This window comes from Poeciliopsis prolifica, unplaced genomic scaffold (assembly GCF_027474105.1).
Source record: "Poeciliopsis prolifica strain line A6 unplaced genomic scaffold, Auburn_PproV2 SCAFFOLD008, whole genome shotgun sequence".
Classification (NCBI taxonomy): domain Eukaryota; kingdom Metazoa; phylum Chordata; class Actinopteri; order Cyprinodontiformes; family Poeciliidae; genus Poeciliopsis; species Poeciliopsis prolifica.
Genome location: NW_026562383.1, coordinates 8,921,105 through 8,941,882, shown reverse-complemented (window position 1 = coordinate 8,941,882; position 20,778 = coordinate 8,921,105). Strand labels below are relative to the sequence as shown.

The following is a 20,778-nucleotide window of genomic DNA, read 5'->3' as shown; positions in this document are numbered from 1 at the left end:
GCTTCTGCTTCTTAAGTTCTTAATCAGTGTTATAGAATGACGCGCCTTCTAGAAAAACTTGCTAGGTCTGAGCAAATGTGGAGCTTGCTCACAGAAATTCCTTCAGCTATCCTGACTCAGATAATCACACATATTCATGCAGACATGAAAACAGAACATCCGGCCTCAGTGTTGGTTTACTCTAAACCACAGTTCAAGGAGCTTGGGCCAAGTTTTCCCTGCAGCAGCGACTGAATTACATTGTCTCTGTGTATTGAGCAATGATACACAAGATTACAGCCGTTGTCAGGCGAGTCGTGAGCGGCTTAATGTACGTCTGCTGTGCTTCAGCTGCATCGACTTTGATTAGAGATTTATATTTTAGTTAAATGGATTTCACTTCAGCACGTATTTTTCTCTCCAGCACTCCGATTTGTGCTCTTCCTCTCTCCGTCTCCTCTTCATCATACTTTTCCTTCTCTATTTTCAGTCCCCACTTTTGTGTCCCTCATTTTTAATATTTTAATTCCCCTCTCAGGAAACTGGGATGTCACCAAAAAGTAAATGTATTGATTTTAATGAAAGTGAAACTTCTGTAATTACTTATTGTATGTTGTGATACTTTTAAGCATTTGTCTTTATTTTTTATCATAATAGCATACAGCTGATGAAAACTCAAAATCCAATTTCTCTTAAAAGTTGTAAATCAAATTAATTTTTTTAAATAGTTCTTTTACAGAAATGTTAACCTGCTCTGCACTCTTTGTTATATTTTAGTTCAGTTAATACAGTGCTAAGTCATGTTTGCAAAAAAGTTTGCACCTTTATAAACCTTAAAAAATGTCCAGGTTTATATTTGTTTCAATTTTAAACCAACATGGCTAAATTGATTTTGCTTCACGAGGCTATAGTTACTCCAGTTGCTGGTATACCTTTTTTCCCCAAATTTTTTTTTACTCAACTTTCTATTCAGGTCCTTGCAGCTATTCTGTGACTAGTCTGATTCTTTCGCAGCTTCTTGACTTGAAACCAGCAAATAATATGGCAAACAATATCAGCATCGACTCTGGACACCTCACACTTCCAACATCTGGGACTCTGTGCCTCTTCTGTTCTTCCGGACTCTGCAACCTTAATTTCCAAATCAAAAGTCAAAGCAAGACTTTTCAGAGATTGTAATAGTTTCAAGAGTTAATGACTTCAAACATTGCAACAGTTGTAGCCCAGTCTGTACGGCGACTTTCAAGCTCGGAGCCCAGCTGCAGTTTGGACCTTGTGAATCACCAAAACTTTTAAGTGCGTTTGGCTTCACAACCCTACAACCCTTTCCCCTTCTCTGCTCGTTTTTTCACTTTTTTCCTTCCTTTTTAACCTTTCATTAATATGCACACTGTGAATAACCAGCTTTTTCAGCAATAACTTTTTATGTCTTGTGCTCCTTGCGGAAGGTGTGCTGGACAACTGTCAAGTCGGCAGCGTTTCTCATGATAGTCTAAGCCAAAACTAGGACATAAAATAACATTTCCGTATTAAAAAAAGTGTTTTCACATGTTCTTAGGTTACTTGCAAGAAACCCAGATTTCCCAAAAAACAGAATTTTGGGTTTTAATTAACTGTAAGCCTTGGAGAGTAGTGGATCAATTGTACATATCATGTAAGTTTCACCTATTGAATATAATTGTTGAAAGAAAATATTTTTAATGAATATTGTGGTGCATTTAGAAACATCTGTACATAAAAAAACTACAATAATCTCATAGTGTCTTAAAACCTCAAGTCAGCTTTGAAATACAATTGAAATAGTAAGATAACACATCCCTTTGTTTATCATTCTCAGTGGGAGGAGATCAGCGTGATGGATGAGAGGAACACCCCGATGAGGACTTACCAGGTGTGCAGTGTAATGGAGGCCAATCAAAACAACTGGCTGCGGACGCGACACATCAGCCGGGAGGGAGCGCAGCGAGTCTACATCGAAATCAAATTCACCCTGAGAGACTGCAACAGCCTGCCCGGGGTCTCTGGCACCTGTAAAGAGGTCTGCATCATTTTGCACACAGGCAATGAAAGGGACACCATGGGCGCTTGATACATAAGAAATGTCTGTGTCCTGATCTTCTCTTTTTGTTACTTTTTGTTCGCTCTTGGTGCCCTGCACACATGGAAGTTGTCCAGCAAATCTGCTGCTGTTTTGTGATTGCTTGCTGTGATTGCTTGCTGTGAAGAGCGTTTGAACAAAAACAGCTATTTGTTTTGTCTTTTATAAAGGCAGAATCAATATCACAGTCAGATTTGAAACAAAGTTAAAGAACATTTGTTAATCTGCCTCTTTGGGCTACTTGAATCAGAGGTTGTTTTTTTTTTTTCCAAAGTAATCTGACTTACTTTTGACAATTTAAATATGGGGAAACATTCTATTTTTATGATTTAAACATTTATAAATTGGCAATAAATAAGCCCTAAGCACATGGAGTGGAAGTTTCAGAGACAAAAGATTAGCTTTTTTATGATGGGAACTGAATGGAGTCCCTCAACGGTAAATAAACATTTAATTCATTATGCTGGATAATTTTACAACATTTTGGCTTCTTAATTTGTTCGTAGGCAGCACATTAACATATTTATTCATGTCAGGCTTATGGAGAGTTGACTTGAAATGTTTGTAATTTAATTATCACTTGGATGAAATTAGTGCTTCTCTTGAGCGTAACACATTATGCTGCAGAGCAGCAAAAGAGCATTGTTTCATTTTGTCCGCCTTTTATCTTCAACAAGCACTAAAAACAAACACATACAAGCTGAAGTGCACTTTGACAGATATTCTTTATCTTCATGAATAGATAAAGAACTATCAGACAAGAAAAAACAAAAACGGACAAAACAAGATACTCCTAAAATTTTACATGTATTTGAATATTTTTTATGGCTTATTAATTAATTTATTATTTTCTCAATGTGATTACTGAAGTGAGAATTTGAAGTAACACACCCACACAGCTACATGTGGATTACAGTGAAAACACTTCCCAACATTCAGACACCTGGCAGGAATTTTAACAAATAAGCAAATTCTAGTTTGTCACTGGTTAACGTTCAAAAGTCAGCCTGCTTGACATTCATCCAACCTCAATATTGACAGATGCTTTTGTTCTGCAGACTTTCAACATGTACTACTATGAGTCCAACAATGCCAACCTGTGGTTCATCAAAGAAAGCCAGTATGTCAAGATTGACACTATTGCTGCAGATGAGAGCTTTACACAGGTATGGGCACACACTGACAGACTTAATGGCATTTATGAATCAGTTCCAGTGTTATAGTTGACAGATTATAATGTTAACTGTTCTGTTAAATAAGTTGGTCATCTTATTATTGATAACTCAGATGACACTCTTCAGATTCAATGTAATGCAAACAAATATATGAGGGCCTTTAACATCAACAATGATTCTTATTTTTGAATTGAACTAATTTTTTAAAATTATATTTGCAAATTTGATGATATGTTTCATAAAAGGGAAAGATCCTTAAAAACTACATGTCCTACATGAATTGAAAAATCTCCATTTTAAAAAATGTTTCAAGTAAAATAAAATCCTGCTTGCTGCTTTATTACATTACCCTCAAATTATGGGACAGAGCAATCCATCAAAATAAGAACCCAGCTAAAATGAATTACATTATGTTACTCCTTCATAAGACAATGCTGAAGCTCTTTTTCACACCTCAATAGGTATGAGGGAGCAAAACTACAATTTATTACATTTTTTGAAAATAAAACAATTAAACAAAAAAAGAATTTAGCAGAAAAAAGATTACTCTCTTTCTCAACTCTTTTTGCTTTTATTCCTTAATTTGATATGTATCTTTTGTCATGAGTGATTCATTATTTATTTGGGACTAAAGATAACAGTTCACTGAATATATGCAGGAGAGAATTAAATATTACATATTTCTGAATTGAAACAAAAATTATTTCAAGTTTGATATTTTAATATATATTTTGTTTCTTACTTTAGTATTTAAAATGATTAATACGATTACTGACGTTAACGTTGCTCGCTGTGAGCAGCAGCCTTAATTGCAAAATTTCCAAGACCGCCAACATTTCCATATTGAGGATTAGCCATCATACAATTTGCCTCAGAAAGATAAGACAGCACATCTTTGTTGCAATGTTTTCAGCTTCATTTTATTTGCTGGACATCGTTCTTGTTCAAAGTAGCTGCCTCAATGAACTGGAAATACACTTTTCCATTAAATGGCAAATGATATGTTTCAATTTTTAAACAGAAATAATAAAAGAAAAGCTGAACACAACTTTTCTCAGGTAAAACACCTTCACCCAGGAGTGTGGATTTCACACAACCTGTCACAGTCATAACTGATGGTAAAGTGTGGGGCGTAATTTTATGGTAATTCATTGGGGGCCCAGAAAATCTTTGGGAACCACTGCACTAACCTCAGAAAATGCATTGTTCATTCACAGGTGGACGTTGGTGACCGTGTCTTGAAGCTGAACACAGAAGTGCGAGACATCAGCAACTTGAGTAAAAAGGGTTTCTACCTGGCCTTCCAAGACCTGGGTGCTTGTATCGCTTTGGTCTCAGTCAGGGTCTTCTATAAGAAGTGTCCTCTGACTGTGCGCAACTTGGCCCAATTTCCTGACACAATAACAGGAGGGGAAACGGCGCTGGTGGAGGTCCATGGAGTTTGTGTAAATGCCTCTGAGGAGTTTGAGCCGCCCAAGATGTACTGCAGCGCAGACGGAGGCTGGCTTGTCCCCATCGGGAGATGCGTGTGCAAACCAGGCTTTGAGGAGAACAAGGACGTCTGCCAACGTAAGTTGGGTGGGAACGATGAGGGTTGAGTGGAATGGAACTAGATAATAAATATGTGTGTCTTTAAAAAAAAGTGACATAAATTAAATAATGCAGACATAACAGATATGTTTTATTGCTGGAAAGTCAGATTTTTTTTTCACAGTAAGTTTGCTGTCAATGCTCTCTGTGGTGGTATAATCACCACAGAGTCATAAACATGTCAATGTGTCACCAAGTCAGTCAAAGTTAAGGAAATATTTAAGAGTAGATTAGATTTGTGGGCGAATTCTGATCTCCAGAGTTCTGATGAGCCAATGAAGGTTTTCCTTAATAACTATAATACACAAACATATCCTTTACAGGAGCATTTCATGCTTTTTAAAGGAAGCTAAAATGGTCACCTATTAGCATATCTAGCAAATCAAGGATTACATGTATCAAGATTTAATAATGCGTGTTGCATGGAGAGAATGTAGATTATTTTCAAAAGGTTGCCAACATGTTTCACAACAGACAAAAGTTAAAGTCCCAAATGGGAAAAAAAAAGCCTCTGCCTTCTAAGTTAGACCATTAACCCAGAACGGAGAGGATGATACTTTGTGTGTCATCATTCCTGACAAAGCACAGACAGCAAATAGAGAGAAACAGGTAGACATTTCTTTAAAGCATAAAGTCTTTTTCTCTGTGTTGGTTTATCAAAGGGGAATATCTGATGTCCATGGAGTAGAGTTGCATGCATGTGTCTGCTTGTGTGTGTCTTAACATTTCTCACCTTGTAAGCCCCAGTTTTTACGATAGTTGCTTATGTCGTGAGCAACTTAAGGGACGCACAGCCTGGGCCCCGTAAGATGAAGTGCTGCTTTATGGTTAGGGGCTGGGTTTAGGACTACAGTGTGAACTGAGTTTAGGTTAGGTTTGGGGTAAGGGTCAGGGTTAGGTTCTAGAAATGAATGAAAAGTGAATGGAAGTCAATGCAAAGTCCTTGTAAATATAGAAAGACACTATGTGCATGTGTGTGTGAGTGTGTGTGAGAGAGAGAATAAGGCAGTGTTCACTGATGTGTGCTGTGGAGGGAAAAGGTATGCCTTGTGGAGGAAGATTATGGAGTTGTAAAGCTCTCAAATAGTGTGTGTGGTACATGAGCGCAAGCTAGCATGTGTGTGTGTGTGTGTGCATGCAAGCATACTGTGCATGCGTGCATTTTGAATTGAGGAAACCGCATTATGCTCATGCTGTCACCTATCCCCGAGGACTCACTTCCTTGGGAAAATTGGAGCACAGATATTCATCTCAACAGAATAGAAATGGGTGCACACGATGCAATTTCACTTGTTTTGGAGAAGCAGCCGCCAAGACACTCAGGAACTTGGCAGTTGGTCCTTAGAGACAAGTGAATAAGAACAAAATGTGCTCTGCAGTTTGCAGACTGGTAATGCGCACAGATCGTGGCAGAATGCTGGCTGCATCTCAATCATGAGACACAGACTGCTGAGTTGTCTGCCTGTCTGTCTGCTGTGGTTATATCAGGTGATCTCACTGACAGCTTTTCAAATGATTTCACAAACCTCACTGTGCTGGTCTGTGTGACTTTCTACATTTTGGGACTAAGATACAGCTTTATGGTGTGAAACGGTTGACCTCCATGAATTCATCACTTGGTTCCTTTGGCTTTATCACTCCAAAGAGAATAGACCGAGATTTAACAAGCTAGCTTTTTAACCCAATGGCAAATGGCTAGTTTATATTTCTGTGCTTGATTGATTTGAAATGATACAGTCTCATTGACATTGAGGTCATAGGTCAGAAAATGTATGTGGCCCTTGTCTACTGAGTTACGGGAAGACAGACACATGGGCCTGAAGGTCCTTCGAGACAAGTGAAGCGCTCTTGACTATCATTGTGAGTAAAGAGCTAAGCTAAAAAGCAAAGCTCTCAATTCACTAGAAATATTATTTTCAAACTGTCAACAATGGAAAAGTGGAACATCTGGATACAAGCAGCTGAAATAGGGGGCCAAACAAAGACTTGGAGAGGAATTTTGTCACCATTCTGTGGCTCTGCTTCATCTGAAAATAGTAATAGATCCTATTTAGATGCCTCCTGGGCAAGTATGGAAATATATATCATTTATGGCCTGCAACAGTGTGGGAACCCCTGCAATGAGTTGGATGATATTGCTTGGGAGATAGACACAAATGGACAGATGCCTTATCTTAAGCTTAACACCTTACTTTGAAATCTTTGCATATAGATTATATGTCGTTTGTTATTCTGTGCACCATCCTGAACTGGAAGAGTGGGCTTACCTTTGCACATGCATCAACCAAAAATAGTGCTGGATATGAACCAGAAGGGGTTTTGTATCATGCCACCTTAGAGTGGATTTAGGTCTAAAAAAGGTGTTGGGATTTGGCAGCTGTGTACTGTTGAAGTATTTGGTTTTATCATTTATTGGAGAACACTTGCATAGAACTGCAGTTTCACCACCACAAAGTAAGAGAATTTTGTACCCCGCATATGTCAGCAAATCAAATCCCATGGGTTTTTGTTGCTCATAAAATAATGCCACACAATTTCTTTTATCCCGAATAACAATGGTGCTTGTGCTGGGTTGTTTTTTTCAAGCCATAAAAATGTTTCTATTTCTGTGGTGTTTTTCCCGTTTTTCTTGTCAAAACTCACTTAGCCAGCTAATGTAACTGCATCCATAATCAGCCATCTTTTTACAAGCAGATTCATAAAAGACATAAGAGGGTGCAGAGCAGTAAGGCAGCTTGGTGCGTTGCGCTTTAATGTGTCCTTGTGAGAACGAAGCTTGCACTTCTAAAGAGCTCCTCTCAGCGCTCTGCATCAGCTCTGAACAAAAGGTTCCTGCCCCGACACAATCTGGAAGTCTACCATGGGGACGACACGTGCCACTAATGCATTCAAATGATCCTCTCTAGTTTGCTTTCGCACAAAGGGGTGAGTGTGGGAGAGAGAAACACAGAAAGGCCTGGAGTTTCATTTGTATAATCAACGTGGAGGTGAGCAAGCCACTTAATGGAGGGCCTGAGTTTTCTCCCTCTTGGTCTTTTTTGTAGGTCTAGGTTTCCTTCCTCTCTGTCACTTCCCTACTCCAATACTCAACATTGTCTTCAAATGTTCTTTGTGAATCTTGATCTCTTAGCGTGCCTCTTATTCACACCCCGTCCCTTCCACTCTTTCCATCTCTCCCTCTATTTTTCTGTCTTGGTCTGAAGCTCTAATGGAATCATTACTGGCCTTACTGTGTTAGACAAACACCAGACACCTCCTATTACGGCCCTTTTCCCCCCCAAATCTCCTGCTCTTTCCCCTTTCTGTCTGTTGCTTTCTGGCTATGCTCTGATGTCTGCTTCTATAATTAGACCATTCTCCACTTCTTGCTCTCTACCAGCCACCCATTTTGCTTCTCACTCATCTTCTCTGGCACTGTCTTCCTTCTTCACCTCTCCATCCCTCTCTCTGTCCTTGTTCTCCTTCTTCAAGCATGGCTTATGTTCACTGCCTGCTCTCGTTAAACATTTATAGATCATGGGTTCATCTTTCTCCTTTTGTCTTTTCCAACCCAATGTTTCATAATCCCTTTAAGGGAAGTGTGCATAAATGAGTGTGTGTTGATGGGATGAATGGTTGCATGGACAAAGATGAAAAAGATGAAAACCCCACAAACTGGCTCTTTCTTTGTCGTGTAAACAGATAAAGAATCATCAGACTGGAACGGGCTGCAGCAGAGTTCGTTGAAAGTGCTGTCCTAATTAAATGCTGCAGTAAAAATAGTAATTTTTATCATCATATGATAATAAAAAAATCATCACTGTTTAGGGCGATAATGGGTGTAAAGTGGTGTTTTTGTCACACTTGTATGGTTTTTATTAAAACATTATCACTGAAAAGCAATAAATAAAGTTAATAGTCTGAACAATTACAACGTGCAATTGAGGAGACAAAGCTATCCAAATAATTTGGCACTCTGCGACAAAGTAATTACCCCTTAAACCTAATAATACTTGCACCAATCAAGTTGGCAACAACAGCTGTCAAGCATTTGCAAAAACTGTAAATTAATCTCTTACATCATAGCTGATCGATTTAGGTCGACTCCTCTTTGCAGACTTGTTTTAGATCAGTCACAGCGATGGGATTTTCAAGCATGTATGTCCTGCCACAATATCGCAATTGGATTTAAGTCCTATTGTCTTGTTAATGTTAGCCATTCAAAAATGAGCCTGTCACTGACCTTTGAATAATTGTCGTGGTGCCTTACCCGAGTACGCTGGAGCATAAGGTCACACATAAATGACTTGATCTTGTCTTTCAGGATTTGTGGTGGAGAGCAGTAGTCACGTTCCATGAAATATTTCAGATTGTCATTTCCTTAAATAGAAAGGCACCTCGATATAATCACAATGCCTTCACCATCTTTGACTGTTAGCATAATGTTCTATTTCTAAAAAATGTTGTCGTAGTTTGGCACCAAATATAATGTTTCGCAAACCTGCTAGAAAGTTTCACTTTTCTCTTGGCAATGCAGATCATATTTTCTAGAAAAACAAGTTTTTTTTTTTTGGCTTATATTGGATGTTCTTTATGTTTTTTTAAAATTATTATTTTAGATTCCGGGATACATTTGCCATTGAACTCTCCCGCATATACAGTTTTTATCTTGTCTGTATGTTTTGCTGAATCATTCAGAATGATTCTTTCTGAAGCAATGAGGTATTCACTGGGTCAGATAATGGTGAGCCATCATGGCCTTCAGGCCATTCAGAAAAGACTTTATGTTGTTATAAAAGCACAAACTAGTTACACTCCAATACCAATAAAGTTAATAATCTTTTGAAACAACTTGTTTAAAATAAATCAAAATGACAAAATGAACAATTCTCTATAAAATAAAATTATCTTGATTACAAGTTTTCTAATGAGACCTGCAGCTTGAAGTATTTTTTTATTAGAAACAATGAACCAGTCAGAAATTCTCATATTTTGATAAGGAGACCTCAGAGCTCTGAGGTTTCTGTCCCAGTGACGATTATCATAGAAAACATCTGTTCGAGATTTCTAGCTGACTGACATTAAATTGTAAAACGATATAGGTCGATAAAAAGGTTTGCATGATATATGCTGTTTTATGGTCCTGAATTTGTTAGCCAATATTTAGGTGGGTTAAAATGGACTCAGCTCACACACATAGCCGCAGTTTGGATCATTAGGTTCTTATAGGACATGTGTGAACACAGGTGGCTGTGTGGAAATAGAAATGCCTTGAGACTTTTGGAACCATATTCATTTATTTCTGAACTATTTATCCAAGTGGATTTGTTTCAACCAAGCACTGTGGTGGTTAAAGCCATTTTTTATTTTGCTACATAAATTTTATAATAGGATGTCTCATTGAACTGAAATTTTGAACACTTCCAAGATTTCTCTTGACATGGCTATTGATTGATTGAAGTCATCATATTAAACACTTTTTAATATGTTTGCTCTAGTATTACCTGAATAGTGTGCTTGTGGGACATGTGGTTAAAACCAAATTTTCTGGTATTTTCTGTTATTTCAGAAAAAATGGATCCATCAGTAGACTGAATATGCTTTTGGGTTCAGCTAAACCAAATACAACTAAATGGCTAACTAATTAAATCTAATTACCTCAGTTGGAGCTTAATAAGTCCTGTGTTAAGCTGTGGTCACCGATAGCAAGTGGTTAGTGTTATGAGATTTCATGTATTGGAAGGGTAGAGAATGCTTGACTATGTGAGGTACAGTTCAACACTCCAGGATGAACAATCAATGTTGTTTAAAGGGGAGGTGATAAGTAAAAGTGACTTTTTAAATCTTTATATCATGCTACAAGACCTGGTGGAACTGTGTGTTTGCAGAGCTTTTCATATGAACAGCTTCTCAGTCCAACGATCCTACCAACAGTTGTTAACAGCATCACGAGAATCATTGTTACAATGACATGCTGAAGGCATATCATGTTTGATATATGCAGTGTTTTTATAACAACTGAAGATAACATAGCTACTTGATTTTTTTATAAAAATGGAACAATGTGTCTGGGAAATACACATTACTGCCCCTTGAAGGCCATATTGATAGATATGGATCTATTTACAATTTCCATTTTCAGTTTCCATGTTGCTCTTTCTGAGGCTGCTGTTTCTCGAGCGAAAAGGGGATTCTGAAAATGTTAACGTGCAGACAGTGGAAGGAGGGAACAAGGCTGCTGGAAATAAGCAGCCAGTTGGCAGGCTTAAAGCAGTAGTTGACATTTGCTGAGCCAGTGTAGCGGTATTCACACAAAATGACATTTTGTAAAGACTAATTTAACAAGAAATGATGACATAATCTGTGCTGTAAAAAAAACAAAAAGCAACAATTTTTAAATTGTTTTTACTGAGTTTCATTCCGAAGGCACTGTTACTCAGAGGTCATAGCTTCTCTGCTCTGTTGAAACCACACTGCTCTGCTTTGTTTGCTGCCTCTGGAGCTGTTTAATTTATTTCTTCCTCTCACTCTAAATCAAAGACATCCCTTTCTTTTTCACATTCACACACACTTGTCACTTCTCCTCCATCTCTCCCCACCCTGTGCTGGTGTAGCCCTCTGCCTCTTTCCCTCCCTTGCTTTCTTTTCCCTCCGTGTGTCTCTTGTGCATTCTGTTCCTGTTTGCCCTCTCTGTGTCTGTCTGCCACTGTTTCCTCCAGCACCTCCGTTTCCACTTGGTACTCCCCTGCCCTCTCCTTCTGTCTCTGTCTCTTACAGCTGGGAGGGAATGTAGTGAATGCTTCTGTAGAACCGCTCTGTCTTTAAGCCTCTAGGGGCTCATGCTGAAGGGTTAGAGTGTGTGTGTCAAATATACACCTCTATCCAGGTGTATATTTGTGTGTCTGGTGTGTCTGACAGCCCCAATTACTTCATCAGATGCCAACGGGAGGAGAGCACTTAAAGGACGGGCACTCATCACCATAACACAAGTTTTTCTTATTTAATCTCCTCTTTTTCCAAAGCAGGCAAATGCAATGTGGGTCAGCATGACATGTCTCCCTGTACTTGTTCCTGTTAGCTACAGCTGTCTAATGGGTTCCCTTCTCTTGTTTTGTTCTTACTCATTTGTCTGTTTGATGCTGTCAGCATGAAGCAAGAGCTTAGTTTACCGAGGACCATCTCAGAGTTTTCTGACACTGATTCCACTTAGCGCTCCTGCTGTTCTTTTCACTGCACAAAGTTCAAACCACTCAGGAGTCCAGTGTGCATTTTGGTTTTGTGTGAATCACCTGCTCAACCACGGACATCATGTGAATGAAGTCACACAAATTCAGGGAGTTGAAACTCTTTATTTTTTAGCTTTTGGGGAAAAAATATTCTTGCAGTTTGGTGACAGAACCACTAGGTTTGGTGTTTGTGACCGTTTTACAATAAACTTATTTGGAGAGGATTACTATCGACAATGACAACTAATGAATAAATCAGAATTAATATTAATGCTACAAAAGGACAACATGAAAACAAAAACATATTCTTATGTTTTTGTTACTCAGAAACGGTGTAAATCATTTCTGGATTTACACCTATAAAAGTTTGTCGCTTGGCTTTTCTCTACCAAACCTTCTTGAATAAAATCCTTTTATAGTAGACGGTCATTTTTTCATCTCATGTGTCATGAAATTAAATATTTGTTGTGTCGTCTTGGCGTCTGAAATTCTCTAACTCTGATCTTTTCTTTTAATTCCCTAAACATTTTCCCTACTATATGTGATCACAGTATAAAATTGGGTTCTCTTATAGTGTCAGAGTTTAGTGGTCTAAATGTAGATATGAACAAGTTCAGTGCCCATTTTTCTGGCATTATGACAGTAAATACACATTTACTGAGAGAAGACAGCCTTCGTTGAAGGCTGTCTTCCAGTTTTTAAGAATAGCTAAAAGAAACAGGCTCACATTTAGGCAGTCGCATATAAAGTCTTCTTAAGCGTTGTGATCAACTTAAAATGTAACATAATTCAGTCGCCACCTAGCTTTACTTTATTTGAATTGTAGGGAGTGACACTGATTGTGGCATCAACAATTTTGTAATAAATATTCTTAAAATAAACATTTTTTAAAAATCCACTATTTTTCATGGAGTGAAAGAAGTTTTATCCTGAGACTTTTTTTCTTATTTCTGCCTTCCAATAATGAGAGAAGGCACTGTACTTTTTCAAAGCTCCCCAAAACCAGTCAGTGCTTCATGTGGTTCTGCTTAACAAACCATGGGAGTTAAATTACCTATTAACTTCAGATTTGTGCTATGTCCTTGAACTTGTGTGTAAACTGGATGGTAACATGTTATTGCATTTCAAGTGGTTATGTGTGCATTTTTTTTTTATTTTCTTGGACGATAGTAGAAATCAAAACCAAATGATGTGCTCAGTGGCTCCATTTGGAAAACTCCAGCCAAACCTACACAGGAGTTTTTGCATGAGGAAACAGTTGTGAGTCATAAAAAATATCCAGTGTTAAAATTGTGCTTTAAGGGATGGAGATGAAAAAAAAACTGTCAAGAAGTACATAACATGCAGCAATCAAAGGTCCACTGCTCAGCTGCTCAGTCAATCAGACCGAAGTCTGACGGCAGCCCAGCAGGGAAGAAGTTAGAGTTAAAACTTTTGTTGTCTGGGAGAAAAGTTTCACTTTGTGCAGAGAAAACTGAAAGTTTTATGAGGAATATTATGGATATAAAGGAGGGTATTATGTGAAATTTACTTTTTTTTTTTTAGCTTTATATGATGATATTATTTCCTCATCAAAAATATATCTGGAGTGTTGCTCTGGTTCTTTCATGGATGCAGCCAAACTACTTCTCCGTCTCCTAAGAACAGCTATAAACGGCAAATGGGAAGGCATTGTTGTGATAACATGAAACATCTGGATTTGCAGCTGAAATCCAGACTCATTGGACGAGGTAAAAGTTTCCCAATCTGTAAATGTTAGAAATTTGATTGGGCTGTGTGAAGATGAACTCAGTTTCCTGACAGGAATTGTGACTGGTTTGGTTGTCTGCTGCTGTAGCTCGCGTTCTTCCAGGATCTGCAGGTTGTTTGTTTAGATAGAATTTTCCATACATTGGCTGAAGGAAGTGGTTAATTAATCTACTCCTCCTCCTCCAAATGACTATGACAAAAGCAGTTTGGTCCACTGGATAATTTTCATTTGTCCACCAGTCGCTCTAATCTTGGAAAATTCCCACAGTTCCTAAAGTATCCAGAGTAACATCAACAAGTATGCCATGTTCAAATCTGTATAAGTTGCCTCTCTTTTGCATTTTAATTATTTTCATCAACTTTAGTAATTCATCTTTACCTCGTCCAGCCACAGAATGAAAGATGAACGCAAGCAGACCTAATAAAGTAGTCAATGAGAGTAGTTCATTCTCTCCTTTTGCAAACAACAAATGCTTTTGTAGCTGTGGCTCCATTGATCTGCCTGTGTGTGCCTCAGTGTGAAGATCAGATGCAGACATCTGAGTGCTAAAACTGCCCTCCAGTAGCCTCTTCTCATGCACAAGGACACACACGCTTTTCTCTTTTCGACAACTTGGAAATTTGAGAGCTCAGAGGTGTGTAGGAAGGTGGTGGGCAGCTAACAGAAGGATTTAAAAAAACTTGTTTAGGGATTTTTTTTTTTGTTTAGTTTTTTTGCTGCACACAGTCTGTGGAGTGTGTGAATGTGTGTGTATGCGTGTACTCTCCTGCAGGCTTTGGGGCATTAAGCTGTTGAGGTGTCAGGCAGCAGGGTGTTATTACAAGCCAGATGTACTTAAAGGACAAACGGATATATGGTCCACATAAAGGCCAGTCATCTGTCCTCCACCTGCCTGTGCGAGCCTTGCTGCTGCTCTGCTTGTCCAGGTCAATTTATTTGGTTAATCGTAGCTACCTTTTTCTTCCTAATTTCTCTTTTATTCCCTGTTATCTTCTCTCTTTCACATGTCCCTCTTCAACTCCATCCCTTTCCTCACTTTTTTGGTCTCATCTTCTCTCTTTTGTGTTTGAATAAATGACAAAAAAGCCACAAAAAGGCTTAGACTCCCACTTTATCCTCCCTATGCTTGTAGTCCCAGTCTACATACCCACACTGCACTGACCCAGATAATGTCAGTTTGCACCGACTCTCCACAAGCACAAGTCCCTCTTACTCCATGGCCGATTGCTTGCCGCGCATACAGTGAGCTGAGGTTGTCCCCTCAGCACCACGGGGGGAAGGGTGTCTGCTTCATTGAGATGTTAGCCTAAGACAAACCTGAGGACAAAAAGGTTGGCTTTGGAGGGGAGTGGATACTGTGAAGCTAGGCTGGGTATGGCGCAGTGGTTTGAGCTGTGCAGGCAACCCCCAGGAGAAAAGCAGAAAAAACAGGCCAAGGACTGGAGAACTGTTCATGCATGTTTCAGCTCTGCACATCCTTATATAGCTCTACTCCCTATAGGGAGACGCGGTACAAAAGGAGAGAGGTGTAGAGGGGAGAGTGTGTTGCCTTTGGGTATACTTCTCATTAATTGGTTGTCTTCCATATGCTACTGAGCTCCAGTTAGGGATAAATATCTCCGTACTCATGGGGAAGTTAATAATTTTCACATTTCCATAGTGTTAAATCCATGTTAATTCAGATAGGAGAGGAGACATTCAGGCTGCCAGTTTGCTGGGCAGGAAATAGAGGGACAGGAAGGCAGCCATTGACCCGCCCCCCGACTCCCCTCCCTCACTCTCTTTCTAGTTCATGGATGGCTTCCAGATGTACGATTGGATCAGCGTTAAACAGGCATTTTTTGTTGTTTTTTTTTTTTGTTGTTGTCTTTTTATACAAACAGATGTGATGTGTTTGAAATCCAATTTGTTTCTGTGTTTGAGTATGTTACAGCGGCCCCTTTGTTCTGCATCCAAAAGCAACCACAAATTAATTGAAACAAAGAAATTGTTGAAACAAACGTAATCCAAAGACTGCTGAAAGATGGAATAAGTTCATCTTCACTATTAATAATTGTCTGTTGAGTCCAGTGGCCTCTAAATGCAAATATTTAGAGGTATATTTAACTTGGGTCTGAGTTTTGCTCTGCGTGTTTACTGCTTAGTTCTTGTCAGTGTGAAGTGTGAAAAGTATAAAGAAAGCTACCAGGTGCCTGATATGGCCAGCTTGTTTCTTTTTTGTAATTTCTTGCAAAAACACTCATACTTTGTTACATGAAACCCAAACTTCAATGTATGTTTTTGAGATTTAATGTGATGGACCAACTCAAACTATTGCATACTCATTTTTAAAATGCTTATACATGCAAATCCAAACAATGTGGCTTAAATTTCTGTTAAGCCCAATTTACTATAATACCACAAAATAAAGTGCAACTTAACAAGTGGGCTTCATTTGTCACTTTTGGCATAAGAAATTCTGTTTGCAATTTGATAAAAAACATGAATAGGACACAGCAGACATGTACAGATCAGATGAGAACATTTAATATTCTGCCCTTCATGCAAAATGTTACATATATTGACAACTAGCAGTGGATATAACTAAGCATAACTTTCGTTGCAGGATTTTACTTGTATAACATAATTTCTTTACAGTTCACAAATATGCACCATTTTTGTTTTGTCACATAAAATACTTTTAAAATTTATTAAAGTTTGCTGGATTTTTGGTAACATGAAAATCCAGCAAACTTAACAGCTGTGAATACAACTAGAATTTAACGGTATAACATTTTAGTCATATTCTGGAGTAATCAGTAATCATGCAAAATATATATTTCTTGAACATCTCCGAATTGCATGTGTCTAAGTACTTTGCTGTTTATACTAAACAGTTGGTGAACTGTAGTGTAAAATACTACAGTAGTTTCTCCAAATTGTGTTTACTGGGAACTAAGACAGAAACATCCTTTGGATTTCAATCACAAACAGGAATCGGATTTACACTTTGTTAAATTCAACTCAGACATACAAACATAGATTAGCTTGATGATTCTAAATGAAACAGGAGCATCATCCATGAAAGTAGTTGTCTACCACCACGAAAGACTCTTTTTATGACTTGCTTTCACGCCGGTGCCTTGCTGTGTGAAAGGAGCTGCATCAAGCTCGATGGGTTCTTGTACCTTTCAAGGTGGCGTTATCAACAGAATTATTTTGATAAGACTTACTCAGGCGGAAGGCCTTTGCTGGACTTTGTTCAGCACAAAAAACTACCTGCAGTGGCAATTTTCCTCTTTTGTATACGACACCCTTGAATTGGAGCAGGCTGAATGGATTCACAGGGGCATGAGTCTCAAAGATGCATGTAGAAAGTTTTTTGTGTTTTTTTTATGGGGTGCTTTATTCGTTGACAGACAGCTCTGCACTAGGAGGGATAAGATAATATGTGAAGCATATAGAGTCATTCATATTGATTTAGAGTAATTTCCAGGTGGATAATTTCCCTTGATCTGTCACTAATGTAGCTGTCTGACAGAGTGACTTTCTTCTGCTGCCCCAATGTTAGTTTTCAGCCAGGGAGGTCATGTTTTCATTATGTATTTGTTTGCACTCTGTGCTGTCAGATTTTCCAATATTGGATTTTCAGCCCCACTGGATTTCATTAAAAAAAAAAACTTCTCTTGACTTTATTCTTTATTTTTCTTTAATCTTCACCAACATTGGCTCTAAACTTTACACCAAGCCATTCAAGAGCAGCGACATGAAACCTTGCTTTTTGAAAGCATTTGTCCACCACTGCTAAATTAAATTAAATTGGCAGCCCAGTTACTATACAGGAAGTGAGATCATTCCTGAGCGCTGCTTTGATCACAAGGTTTGGTGAGCAGATGTTGGACTGCGTTTTAGAGGCAGCACAAACAAATTTACAGCATGTCATCACTTGGAAGTGCGGCAAGAAGCATTCTTTGACTAATGATGGCTGAAGTCTTTCTCCTCAGGAGGTCTCAAGGCCAAGACCTCAACATTTTAAGGTCAAGAGCTAGCTTCTTTTTTTTTTTTTTTTTTTTTTTTTTTTTACCAAATGTCTGGTTATTACTCACTATAAAGTCAATCATATTTAGTCACCGTCAATCCTGATTAGAAAGTGCCTTGGTAAAATACGTTTTCCACCTTTTCTCTCCTCAAATTTAACCAGCAGCAACTCTTACTTGTCAATTAGTCATTAGACCAACAAAAAGTTGCACCTAAATGTGCAACTTGAAAGGATATAATAATATCAGTTCAAAAATTTGCAAACAAGGTGCTCCACTCAGATGAGACCATAATTGAAAGTTATGACCAAAAAATGTTAAAAATTATGTCCATTTTCTTCCCACCTCACAGCTACACACTACTAAGTCTCGGACTATCGCATAAAATCACAATAACATAATTCAAAGATTTCAGTTGGAGTGTAAAAAAAAGTCTGAAAAGTTCAAGGAGCTGGAAAGCTTCTTCCAGGAACTATAACTCTATGAAGCATTTATTGAATAACAAGAAACAAATCATGGACTGTATTTTGCTTCAATCAACTACAACTTTAGCTTGAGGACAAAGAGAATATGGCTCTGGAGCTACCTCTGACACTGAGTGTGTGTGTGAGAGAGAGTTACAGAACCATGGCGCTCTCCGTTCCCTCTACTCAAGAGGATGAATTATTGAGAGTGATGAACTGAAAATAACGTGGGTGAGGAAAAGAGGTGCATCACTCCTCGTGCACTCCAGTGGTCACGGGGCTGGCTGATGTCGGCACGTTTACTGCAAAGGTTTGCGTGAGGAAGCAGTGTGACCATAGCACACATGTGCATTGGACTGGATTTGGAGATCTTGAAGCAATGAAAGTTTCTTAAAGAGACAATTTACTCTTTCATTCTGCTGGCCCTTTAGCCTGATAGCCTCACAAACAGAAGCATTAGTTATTCAGACTGTGGAGCTAACTCCCAGCAGACCACTATAGGCCTGTCATGTTTTCTCCCTCCTCTTCTTCGTCTCTCCTTCACCATCCACCTCTCGTCCATGACCCTTTTCACACAGGCTCTCACTTACACATGCACCTGGTATCAATTTAATCTGTTTTTAGACTGCAAGATAATCACCGGGGCTCAAAATTAGTGTGCCATCAGCTTGGGTTACAGCTAGAAAAGTGTATGTCTGTGTGGATGTGCGCGACACGTAATTGCAATGAAATTGAGCTTCCTCTATTTCCCTGTAATTTTTTTTTTCCTCAGAGAGGTTTATGTATGTGTGTGTGTCTGTCAGCAAGAGAGTAAATATTTGTGCAGGAGCTCTAGAGAAGGTCAGGGTCAAAGTATGACAGACAGCCCAGTGGGAAATAAAGACACACACATTCAAAGGCAGACTCACAGACACATGACTCAACTAAAGATGCAGAGAAAGTATGTAACACAGGGAAGGCACAGACAAAGACCAAAAAGAAATTGACAAACATTGAGGAAAGCGGAGCGATAAAAAAAAAACAGAGGCAGACAAAAGATGGAGAACAGACAGATACGCAGAGAGTTCGCAGGCAGGAATCCTCAAAGTTCCTCTTGGTCGCTCTCAGTAATTGGGAAGACAGAGTGGATCAGAAAGCAGCCGGCGTGTACTCATGTGGTTCATGTAGTGGTCATCATAAAGCATTTCATATCTGGTCTGACCCTCTGTGCCCGCATGCGTGTGCATCAGTGTGTTTGTGAAGCGGAGGGGGACTCAAAAGATTCCATAGGAGACATCACAATCAGTTCTGAAATGTCAATCACGGGGCGCTGTAGTGTCCACATGGTCATTGCCCGTGTCCAATTTTCACACGTGGAGCTAACCTGTCTTTCTCTAGTCGTGGCCTCTTGAGAGCAGAAGTAATTTCTTTGGTACATCTTGTGCCCGTAAGCTGCTGTCACAATGTTTTCCAATCTGCATGATATGTGCATGACATGAGGGTGCTAACGTGCTGAAAGGAAGGGATTTTTCGTAAGACATCTAGCCTGCACACATACACACACACACCCACGCACACACCCACACACACACACACACACGCACATATATATATATATATATATATATATATATATATATATATATATATATATATATATATAGGAAGGTGGTTCATGGGTTCATGAGCTGCAGTTTACAGCTAGCTTCAAGCATCCAGCATGCTGATGTTCAGTTGAATTTAACGTATCGTCAGCAGTACAATATTTGTGTTGTAGTTATATATTCGTTTGCTATGTTGAAAATTATTCAAAATTATTCATAACCCATTCATAAGCAATCCTTAATTTATTTTATCACTATGCTTCTTCTGACTGGGAGTAATCCTAACTCTCCGGAGTGGTTCCATAGAGAATCTGTGGAGGGAGCTAAAGATTAGGCTGATGGCAAGGAGGCCTTTTGCACCCAAAGAACTGAACTCATTGCTAATGAAAATCTGTCAAAATGACAGAAAAATCATCCAACAAAGCAGCAAATTTAACAAGACATTTGACAGATTTTCTCTTCCAGTTGATTCAGGACAATTATATATGGTATTTATTCTAAATACAGATACATTCTTATTTCCTATCAGGAACAAAATTACAAATAATATATGACGCAAAATCTATTTCACTTTTCTGAGCAAACACCAACTTAGGGAGTTTGTTTATGCTGTTAATTGCACGTTGAATGGTTCACCTGCATGTTTATTCTTACCCATAAGGTGCAGTACAACTTTGATTAGCATCTGTGCAAAGTTCATTCAGTGCAATGTTTTTTTTGTTTTACGGGCATGTACACACGGGCACAAACACACATAAACACACCCGGAGACGCGACCTCGGCGGACGGGAAGGACGTCAGACTCAATCTTGTTAGATTTCTCCACTGACGCTTGATGTATCAATTTTTAAATAGCTTGCCTCAACTAACGCCTGTATACACACACACACATGCGTGCTCATGCAAGCACACAGACCG

General features: G+C 38.8%; 1 protein-coding gene across 2 annotated transcripts in view; it reads left to right on the top strand.

Moving 5' to 3' along the window:
* The window catches only part of epha4b (eph receptor A4b), a 91,274-nt gene that overhangs the window by 23,693 nt on the left and 46,803 nt on the right, over nucleotides 1-20,778 (top strand). For both annotated transcript variants that reach the window (XM_055032610.1, XM_055032609.1), the window contains exons 3-5: nucleotides 1,817-2,017; nucleotides 3,136-3,243; nucleotides 4,470-4,821. In XM_055032610.1, the coding sequence (XP_054888585.1) occupies nucleotides 1,817-2,017; nucleotides 3,136-3,243; nucleotides 4,470-4,821 (661 nt within the window). The remainder of the gene's footprint in view (nucleotides 1-1,816; nucleotides 2,018-3,135; nucleotides 3,244-4,469; nucleotides 4,822-20,778) is intronic.